This window comes from Amblyomma americanum, chromosome 1 (assembly GCF_052857255.1).
Source record: "Amblyomma americanum isolate KBUSLIRL-KWMA chromosome 1, ASM5285725v1, whole genome shotgun sequence".
Taxonomy (NCBI): Eukaryota; Metazoa; Arthropoda; class Arachnida; order Ixodida; family Ixodidae; genus Amblyomma; species Amblyomma americanum.
The window spans coordinates 318961090-318972298 of NC_135497.1; the positions used below are offsets into that span (position 1 = coordinate 318961090).

General features: G+C 47.5%; 1 protein-coding gene across 1 annotated transcript; it reads right to left on the reverse strand.

The window, feature by feature from the left end:
• Positions 1–5918: 5918 nt before the first annotated feature.
• On the reverse strand, positions 5919–9126 carry LOC144115392 (4 kDa defensin). Its single transcript, XM_077649765.1, has 4 exons — positions 9108–9126; positions 7205–7290; positions 6449–6508; positions 5919–6288 (listed from the first exon to the last, which is right to left on the reverse strand). The coding sequence occupies exons 2-4, from the start codon at positions 7245–7247 to the stop codon at positions 6167–6169; spliced, it is 225 nt and encodes a 74-aa protein (XP_077505891.1). The 5' UTR covers positions 7248–7290; positions 9108–9126; the 3' UTR covers positions 5919–6166.
• Positions 9127–11209: the final 2083 nt, after the last annotated feature.

The following is an 11209-nucleotide window of genomic DNA, read 5'->3' on the forward strand; positions in this document are numbered from 1 at the left end:
AGGGGAGCTCCCCTGGCCGGGAGTCTGGGTAGTCATAGCCCAGGATTACTGCCTTACCGCGTGCTTAAAGCCCACAAAACGAGAAGCCACCCGAAACTTAGCCGATCGTTCCCAGCAGAGCAGAGCTGCCAGAGCAGACCAGAGCAGAGCAGCCGCTCCACCGCAGGCAGCAAACTTCTCCTCGTTGAAGAGCAGAGCGCGCACTCCTCGTGTTAAACTGCAACACACTCTCGCCCCATTCAGCACCTCTTCCTCGAAAATCTTTGTTGTCCACTTCAGCGCTGGTGAAAATGGACCCCCTCCAACCCTCCTGCTCTTTCTCCTTTCGGGAAGCATCGACCCGATGCTGAAAAGGACTTGCAGTGGCACAACATCAGTGCGTCCTAACGTGGTAAGGTTTCGGGACGCTCTACGTGGGCCTCATCAGAGCCCTTGCGTCGTCGGGGTGCTGGTGCTGGCGTCGGGGTTCTGGTGTATGAGGAACAACCTCATAGCTGAGCTCACCAACGCGATTAATCACTTTATGGGAACTCAAATAACGGTGCAAGAGTTTTTCGCTCTGTCTGCCGCGTCGCATTGGGTACATAACCAAGACCAGGTGCCTGCCAGAAATTCGGCATCTCATCGTCGAAAATTGTAGCTGCGTGCATCCAGGCCTTGTTTGTCTCGGATTCGCACCCTTGCTAAATGGTGGGCATCTTCGGCGCGTTGTTAAAAATATGCAACGCCGTCATTTAAGTGATCGTCTACATGAGGAAGCATTGCGTCGAGCGGTGTCACCGTGCGCCCGTCAACTGTGGGAACGGTATCACGTTGGTTGTTTCTTGCACGGCTGTACTGTACGCGAACGTGGCATAAGGTAAGACTTCGTCCCACGTTCTGTGTCCACGCCCACGTACATTGACAGAATGTCTGCAGGTGCCATGTTTAGACGTTCTGTTGGTCCGTTTGTGTGGGGTGGTCGGCGGTCGTCCTGCGGTGCTGTGTGCGGCTCAGAACAAGAATGGCTGCATTAGATGAAGAGAAAAGGCTGACCCTCGGTCTGTAATCAGAACCTGTATATGGTTCGCCGCTGCGCAGGACGATGCGATGAACGACGAATTTGGCGTCCTCGATGGTGGTGCCAGGGGGGCGGGCAGCCCCCGTATCCGTATAGCGCATCAGGTAGTCAGTAGCTACTATGACTACCCTGTGGCCAGAGCATGATGTAGGGAATGTTCAAAGTAAGTCGATACCAATTTGTTGGAATGAGCTGGACGGTGGTGGAATGGGCTTGAGAACACCGGCTGGCTTAACAGGCGGAACCTTGCGTCGCTGGACAGTCCCGGCAAGTTCATACATAATGTGTAACAGTGGCGGCTAGACCAAGCCAGTAGTAACTTTCTCGTTTTCGGGCGAGGGTTCGAGTGAGTCCGAGATGTCCAGAATATGGTTCGTCGTGGCAGGCTTGAAAAATTTCGTCGCGTAGGCTTGCTGGCACCACAAGGAAGTACAAATTGGAAAGTTCGCAACTTTAGTTTCGTACCGAGTGCCGCTGGGACACAAAAGAAGCTTCCTGCGATTTCTTCACACGCATTATTCCTTTGTCGGCTCAAAACAATATTCATGCGTTAATGTGGGAAACATAAACATTGAAGTTAAGTTGCCGAGTTGTTGCTCAGGGAACGATCGCGCGCGCACACCCCGAAGCCGGTAGCTAGGCCGCCTTGGTTTGTGTATGTCAGCCCCTTTCGGGGCTCCTCGGGAAGCCTCCATCCAGGCGCCGCCGAAACGGGTTTGTTTTGAGACAAACGCGGCAGATGGCTGCAACGACGGTTAACCGGCAGCGAGGAGACCCGTCCTTGTAAGGTCACGCTCGGGCCACAAGACGCAACCGACGCGTGCATCCCCGGGATTTTGAGTGGGGTTCGCTTGAAAATTTATGGCTTTTAACTGCGGACCGCGGGACGGGCCAGATGCGTCGGAGCGAGCTGCATAAGGGGGGAGCGCGACCAGGGCAGTGCGCTCGGTTCGGACTGGGTGTTCGGTTTCCCTGAGCTTCCGCTGGCGTTTCCCTGAGACTGCGCACGCGGCTAAGTCCGGCATGGCAGGCAAGATCAAGGCACAAGTAATCCGGGAGAGGAGGGGAAGGGGTGGCGTCGATAGAGACGCGGACACAACAGAAAATATATCGCTGCGAAAGGATGGCTGGGCGACGGCGAAGTAGGTAAAGCGGGCTAATGCGTGGGCACACGCAGCAAGAGGGTGGTGGGTCACCGAAGGTCCCTCCCGCCGATGACTGCAGTGCACGGTCACGCTGTGACCAACAGCACGCTGCAGTCGTCGGTGGAACTGAGGTATGCAGGGTGCGTGCTAAGAGTCGCACAATGCTTCGACCTCCGCTGCTGCGAACGCTGTCTGGAAGTGCAGCATCACGGAGTATGGCCGTGAAGCTGCGCAGACACTTGCGATGCGCCAACGCCGCATCAAATCGGTTAGGAATGTTGCGGTCACACCGACGTGCGCGGGAAAACGGCCGTAAATGTGCCGATAGTAGGAGGTACCTGCACGGAACACCGCGCCATGTTAAAGTTGGGCGGTGGCAGGTGAGCATAGATAAGACGGGCACGCTGGTGACCACCGCTTCCGGCGTAAAGAAAAGGCAGACCGCCGTCCCCTGCCTGCGGCAGGAAGCTGACGGCCCACGTGCGAGAAACGCATGCGCCGGGAGTGATGCGAGTTTAACCGCTTCCTTCGGCTGTTCGAATGAAAGTGCTGTTTGATCTCTCAAAACGATGAGTGCAAGCGAAAAACATTCTCACCCGAAGCTTGCGGCGCAAGGAAGATAGAAAAGAGAGCGAGCAGTCAATTTTTTGATAGAAAAGATAGGGAGCAGTCAATTTTTTCTAGTTCAAAATCATTGGTCCCGAATAGGTATTCTCAGTTACCTTTTTTAACTTATTTATTGGTGTTGAACACTGCCGAAAAAGACGTTTCTAGATATTTAGCGGGAGCACTGCATTTTTGCTTGTGTTTCTATGTCCTGCCTATACGGTCTAGAGACGTTTGATGTATGTTGTACTGGGAATGTCCAACATTGTTGGAAAAAATTTTGGAAATTGGAAAATTGTGAGTCATCCATAGTTGGTCAAATGTTTAGGGGAATTCCCCAAAGTGGAGTATCTTTGTTATAAGGGAGTAATTACTCATTGGCATCCACTCAAGCGCAACTATACGCCTACAAAGAAAGGCTATTCAGCTGTCTTAGAAACTTCGTAGTTACAGAGAATTTCCTCCTGGTCTGAGGTTCGAACCCGGGACCACCGCTTAACCAGAGCAGTCGCTCTACCAACTGAGCTAACCGGGACGGCAAGATTATGGTAGGGAACATTGTTGATCAAATGGTTAAGGCAGTGCTTGGGTGGATGCCAATGAGAAATTACTCCCTTATTATTAATCCTCCATTCTTCGTATATGTTGCAAAATCTTTTAGAGTTTTTCCATCGATCGCATCGACCAGTTCAGATTGCCATAGAAAACCAACCGGGACAGCTTTTGATGAAAGGAAAACATTATAGATATAAATGCAAGTCTCCGCCGGGTGATCTGCGGATATATTGGTTGCTATTGTGAAATCTTGCATCATATGAAAAAACTGTGTCCATAAACGGTTTCCCTCTCAAATATGCTTTTGTCCATTATTGTTCGGTGTGACTGGGACAAGCCATCTTTTCTGGGCGTACATGGGGAGGTACGTTGCTTGCTGCGCAATTTATTCCCATCATTTATTCCTTCAACGAACGATAGCAGCGCCAGATTGCCCTTAGTATTATAGCGTGAAACTCTGTGAAGAAATCAATAATTTCAGGAAATATGGCTTGGAAAGCGAAAGTTGGAGCAGGTCTTATAACCGCATATGCGCCCGAGATCCAGTGCTATGCCTTCTTCGTCGACGAATTTAAAACGCGTGTCTGAAAACTCCAGGCGCAAACTGCGCTGTCATGTCCTAAGAACACAGTTCAGCACCCCTGCATTCCTGCATTAGGATACCGTAGGCTTACGTAACGTGGAATGCAGCGCTTTTTGGCGAAAAATTTACCACACAGGGTATATGATTTTGCTTTTTATCAGCTTCTGCTAATAACTAAACAATCAGATTTTATTCGTTTGAAAACTACCCCTAGAATATCTGGATTTTTTTTTTTCATGCTAGATAAGAACACCAAATTCCCCTCGGACCAACGGGAAGGTATACCGGTGGCGCCTCCAGAAGTCAAGCGTAAGCGAAGCCTCTTAAGACTCCCGATGTGGGACATTCTGAGGATGTTTAAAATTTCGGCGATTGCTGCTGTAGGGCATATTGATGATTTTTTTATAAACGTTTAGTCTGTGCTAGATCGCTCTGCGTACAGTTTGGAGAAGCTTTTTAGTTCACCAAGAAGAAGAAACTAAGTAACCGCGAGAAAGGAAAATGTGCCTTTATCTTCCTAGTTGGCGCTTTGTCGAGACAATGAACTCCCATGGTCGCGGTAACAACGAAGGCGCCTTTACTGCTCTGCCTATACCTTTGACGCCGTGCCGGCGAGTGCGGCTTTGCTTGGTGAAGCCGCACGGCACCCGCTCCCAGGCATGCTCCCAAGGCCTCCGCGCTATATAAGGCGCCCGAATGGGACAGCTGCGCAGGGGCTTTACTCTCCACCGGGGGTTGGTGGCGCCATCACTCGGGCCAGCACAGACTCTCAGCACGATGATATCTTTCGATTCGAATGGTATAAGAATCTAGTAGGCTGGTACACGGGAACATTTTATGTCATGATCGAACGACGTTCGCCGTCGAATGACTTTCGGAAACGTATTTGTTGATTTGTTGTTTTTATAATCTGAAAGCGAATTCGGTCGCAGTCGTGCATAGCTCGGTCTCAGCAGCGGCTGAGCTTGAAGCGCGGCCCTGCCCGCAACCGTTGATCATTTTGCCATAGAAAACTAATCGGTCACGTTTTTTATCAATAAATAGCAGAAAATACAGGCGTCCCGAGCAGGGATCTGCTCTCATAATGATTGTTATGGTCCAATCTTACAATGTGCTAAAAATTTCCTTCATATACTTAATTTCCCGCTGAAAAAAGAGATCACTGCGGCTACCCGCCTTGGAAGAATGCGAAAGCGTTGACGCCTCCTGGACTCTGGTCGTCTTTCAAATTTTGCGCTATGGTTGTTTTCTGGTTCACTTGATTGATTGGTTATCGATTAACTCTGATTATACCCTCGTTCCATCCCGGCAACCATTTCATATTTTCAAATTTCCGGCCACGCTTCGTTCTCGTCCACTCACTAGATACCCGTCCAGTCTATTTACCCGTCCATAACTGTTTTTAGAATATAGAAAACGCGGTTACCCTCGGTGCTATGGCCCAACAAATTCTGGCTACATTGCACCAAAATGCATGAGCTTTCGAGAAGCTTGCAGCCAAAGTAAACTCTCCAGTTCACGTAACGCGTCGAAATAGCCAAACATTTTTGAGCCACAACGCCAAGGGTAACCGCGTTTTCAAAATACAAATAACTGATACGGATATTGCTAACGATGGTCTACACGCCTCTCAGTAATTAAGTACGAGATAAAAATTTAACTATTCAATATTAGCCAACCAGCCTGACATTTAGCACGTCTTATATCTGTTATAGGGGGCGCCATAACGCTGACCATGCTATGCCAAAAAAAGCGCACTTCTAACTCAGAAAGCCTCTTTTTAAAGATTGTTTAAAACCTTAGATGAAACACCTTGTATGAATACGGAGCGAGCAGGCTGCCTCGACAAGCCAGAAAAATATTTCCCACTTTGAACACAAGCCTTGTCGGCAGGAGTACAGCCTCCTTAAATATGGCGGCAGGCGGCACGATTGTGCTCGCCGAATGAAGTCCTGTGTCGAATGCAATCACTCGTGCGGAAATCATATCTCCGCATCTTTTATTAAAACATGACAAAATACACCGACAAGACATTCTTTAGTATATTTTCCGCAGATTGACTGAAGCAGAAACGCCAGTTTTAAGGTCTTCGCCGCGAGGCTGCGATTGCGGACAGCCTGTTTGAACGCTTGCTGAAAAACTTTTTTTAGGAACCTTCGTTTCTTTTCAGAGAGAGAACGACCACTTTCTGAGGTTTAAAATACTGTCGCCCTTTATCTATCTGCGGTAGCAAGTGCATGTCTGCTTGAAGGCCCCCGCGCAGTAGCCTCCCCGGCGGCCAATGCTACGGCAGTGGCGATGGCAAGCGCCCTGGTTGAATGGGCAGCCGAAGCCTCGACCTAGAAAAAAAAAGAAAAAGAGCTTCGTTCTTCATGTGTTGACCTCACTGGCTAAGCAACAGCAGTCGCAATGAGCGCGCTCTGAAACGATTTCAAAGCAAGAAAAATGACAAAATACACTTTTTTTACAAACACAAACCAGTCCTGAAAGTATACTCACGGACTCGAACGTGCGCAACTGCTCCTTCATCATCCTGAGCAACCACGGTGCCGACGAGTCCTGCGTAGCAATTAAAAAAATCAAAGCGCTTCTATGACCGCCGAGAACAACATATAGCCAACGCATTTTCTTCGAAGGCGCTCATTTTATAGCTTCCAACTGCATTGCATCTTCCCAATACGGCGAGCAGGGTATCAAGTATGTTTCAGTAAGGTCACTAATATAATCGGAAGGTAAGGTCGACTTCCAATTGAAATAGAAAAATTACATTTTTTTTCCTCTGTAGCTTTTCTAAAATAAGTATTCACAACACATTCACTTTCGTGAATGTGCTTCGATATAAAGAGAGAACCATAGAGTAGCAGCATTTAGTGAAATAAACCAGGATGTTTGTGTGGCTAGATGTTTCCCATTTTTTACTGCGTCAGCACAAGGAGCCAGAAGTCAAAGAAACGCCTACTACTCAGCCGCCGCAGTTGCTGAGAGGTTATTGCGCTCGGCTGCTGGCCCGAAAGACAAGGGTTCGATCCCGGCCGCGGCGGTCGAATTTCTATGTCGGCGAAATTCTAGAGGGCCTTGTGCTGTGCGATGTCTGTGCACGCTAAAGAACCCCAGGTGGTATAAATTTCCGGAACCCTTCACTACCTCGTGCCTCATAGCCTGAGTCGCTTTGGGACGTTAAACCCCCTAAGACCAAACCAAACCGAACCGCCTACTAATATGCACCAGTATTCCTATTAATACGGACCGACTTACCAGCAACCAGAACAAAGATGAGAACGATGGCCAGGACCTTCATTTTAGCTTGAATGTCATTGGCGCGAGTCGACTGACGTAAGGCACTATGGATGCATGAAAGAATTTACGTCACTTTTTACTCTTAGAAAGTTTCATTCAATACCTCACTAATCTTCATAACACAGGAGGCGTGAAAAGAGTCATTTCCTGGCTGCGCAACAAAGCGTATGTTTTGCAGTTTACGCAGTCTGCGCGTGACAGCCTGGCCATCCAGGAAGCGAGGGAGTTGGTTTATAGTGTTGTTTCTGTGTGCTGCAAAATTCTGCGGGCCGCTGTACATAGATTGAGATTCACTTCACAATTTGCAAGCGTCTTTGTACACCCTTAGATTCGGTGTTAAATATGCGCCGTGCCAGTGCAGCACTAGCCAGAATATTTCAATGTGCAAGTAATGAAGCCCGGCACAGGGATCTGGGCACGCTAGTGAAAGATTGTAAGACGGACCTCATTACAGTTTTGATACACTAATCAAGATAGTTTGCCCGTTATTTAAAAATCAAAATTCACAGCATGGTGAATATATTTCTAGTTTTTTTTTGCTTTAAGACCTCTAAGCAAAACACTGCCAGTGATGTCGATGGACTTCGAAAAAGGATCGTACATTTGGTCGTGCATAGACTGCACACATACCCGCAGACCTTTGAGACGCAGGAGTTGCGTGGAATTAAGAACGTTTTCTAGCTTGCACGAAGTAGTTGAGCTGTACTGCTATACTCAGAGAATTTCTTTACGAAAGCCTATGTGAACGTATTTCTGTTGGCTGCGGCCAAGTCAGTATTCTGTGCTGTTTTTTTGCTTTATCTCAGCAAGCATATCGTTCAGGTGCTGCCTTGGCTTGAGGTCGTAAGCAAGGGAGCTCTTTTTTTGGTCTCCGCAATAAAGAGTTCTGTGTTTCGTGTTTCTTTCATACCAGAATAATACTATAGCATGGCAAAATACAATCTAAAGGGATTTCAAGGTGGCCGTTTCCTGCTTTAGCTACTCTACATAACGGGCTCTAAAGCAGATATTTTCTGCCAGCATGTTGAACGAGGCACGTCAATTTAACTAGCCACCAAGTTCCTCTCTCCTGCAAAGTTATTTCTATCGGAAAGTAACAGGCCCTGATACAAGGGAAAGGATTTCGGGTGTTGCGTAATTGTTTTGCGTTTTTTTTTTACTGCGACGGTAGCCGGCTGTACACGCCATTCACGGCCAGACATTCTGCGTCAGCGTCCTCCCTGCTGAGATTTTCATGGTGGACTGCCAGGCCGCCATCAGCCGCCATCAGACAGGCCGCCGCCAGCGTTCTCGTAACGAGTGTTTGTGCACAGGTTTGTTGGAAAGGTTAAAGCAGTCTTTGAAATATAAGCAATGCTAGTTGTCTTGTTCCTGAGCGCTTTACTATGGCTAACGGCTTTCGCTCGATAGTTTAGGGAGAAACTGCAGCGCTCTTTCATCAATTTTCAAAGCCGGTAGTGAAAATTATTTTAAGAAAGTGTGAGCTTCTCCACAGGCGACGAACTTCTCCTAAAAATTCTAGTAGAAAAAGGATGAACAAGAAATCTGGACGAACAATTCCCATATTTTTTTCGTACAACAATGGAACAGAAATGATTGCCAGCACCGCATAGCGCGCCTAATTGTTGCTCTGCGACAAAAAGCAAAAACACCTAATTAAAGGAATTATTTGTGCCTGCATGCCAGCATAAACCTAAGCCTGCTTTCTCTCACTGCAATTACGTCAAGCTAGTTTAGAATTTTATAATACAATCTCACTGCGCTCCATATCTTAATGCGTTCCATGACCATAACATAGGAAATCTGATAACGCGATATACGGAGATAACGAAGAAAATCTGAAGCATCTCAAACGCCTTACCGTTCTTGTCAGATCCCAGAGGCAGGAACTGTGTTTAGCTGGCGGTGCTAACCAGCTTATATACAGATTGTGACGCGGAAGCATGGAGGAAAGAGCTTTTGAGCGCCAGTCGGATTTTCCCATCCAGTGGGCTACTCATCGTCAGTGAGGTTGCATGTTGGCACGAAAACACAGCCAAACATAGCCCCGAGAGAAACATAGCCCCGAGAGAGGCATTAAAGGGGCTCTTAAACAACTTCCGAGGAGAGCACATCAACGCGCTCAATCACTGCATTGTGTCGTTATGAAAATCTGAGCCAAATAATACACCTCTGCGTGCCGCTGAGAACCCATAATCACGCGTGAAAGTAGTGAGCCCTTTCCGGCGAATTTTTCATGCTGGCACTATTCTCCGCCGCACTGCTCCTGCGTATATCAGTTCGTTGATGGCTATTGGTTAGAGTCTTTCAGACGTCAGACAGTTACCTTGGCCGCAGCCAATAAGCGTCGTACGTATCTCCGGCGGGTCAGAAAGCCCCCCCCCCCCCCCTCCTCCCCGGCGGCGGGGCCGGCGGAGAAGCCTCGACCTTCCAGCATAGAAAAAGTTACGAGACGAGAGAAAAAGGTTTGGCGATGCTTAAATTCAATTTTTTTAATACAGATAACTCGACCTTCTACAAAGCGCATTAAAAAATTCTTGTTGGAGGATATTCGTGAAGCGGCGTTCTTTAACATCACAGGCACACTGCAACTTTATTACAGCCCCTTTCAGAGCCCCTTTAAGGCGCCTTACCGGGAACGATACTTACCAGACCCGCGCGAAAAATCTCGTCTCTCGCGAAGTGGCCGGAAACATTACACTCAAATGGTACGCATTCGTTCAATGCAAAGGACAAAATGAAGAACACTCCCCTTGGAAAAAGTCCTACTCAGCCATCTGAGATGTGGTAGAGCTGAAATCATTTCGGTGCAGTAGCAGCGCCATTGAAGAAACGCTGCCGCCATCTATTCTGCTTTTAGGAGTAGCTTTGCCGTTTCGAAATTATTTCACTTTGCCAGTATACGACAGTAATGACTTACCAATGACGTTAGCTTCGACGGCCGCAGGTGATTTTCGTCGCTTGCCCAAGAGATACTCCACATCTTGAGAGTTTATTTCAATGAAGCATCCCTCGTCACCTTTCTCTGCTAAGTGAGAATGCAGAAGAAAGACACCGGAGGACTGCAATTTCAAGAATTATCCTCATTGCAGTAGAGTTTGTGGAAAAAATTTAGTTCCGGCGCTCAATAAAAAATAAAAACCTAAAAAAAGAAGGCGCCTGGGAATGAATCCAATTACCATTTAGACAGGAAATAGCTGTTTTATCCTCGAGAGGTCGTCCGGCAATAAGAAGCAGAACACATACACGCGCAAAAAAATATCTAGCGTCGTGATGTTTACTTTCTTATAGAAACTTTGTGCTGCAAATATTAGCAGCAATGATGCGATAAAAGCGCAAATAATTTTAACGGGAAATGCAAATGCCTATAGATGCAGCGCGACGTCTGTGATGAGCTCAAAAACAAAGATCGCATCATTGGTCAATGAAAAGCTCACAACTAGAGCTTGCACTTGATGTACTGCCCTCGAAGACGTGAGCAGGCGAACTTTCGTTCATGAGCTTCTCACGCCAGAGTAAGAGAATGTATTATATTGCCTTTGTTACGTTAAGAGGGAAATTTGGGTAAGCTGGTGGACCTTTTGAAGAATACAAAGCACAGCGCTACCACAAGACTGGAGAGAAGTTGACGACCCAACCCGCTGGTTGTATATTGATACCTTATTCGGCCAGTTGAAACTATATAGGGAAATAAGAGGAGAAGGTATGAAGAACATGAAACCCCGATTACAACAATTAGATTCTTGTCAGTGCATTTTGTTGTCGACTTCTTTCCAGTCGTTCGGTTGCGCTGTGTTTTCTGTTTTAATTCCGCGACTTTCTCGTACCGCTTGTTGCCGCTAATATTTGGTGTGGCAGCCCCATTTAACCCCAATATGCAATTGCAATAAGATGAAATGTAAATTATAAGCGAATATTAGAGTGCGCTTAAGACTGAGCTTCGCTCAAAACGCGGGTGCTCCT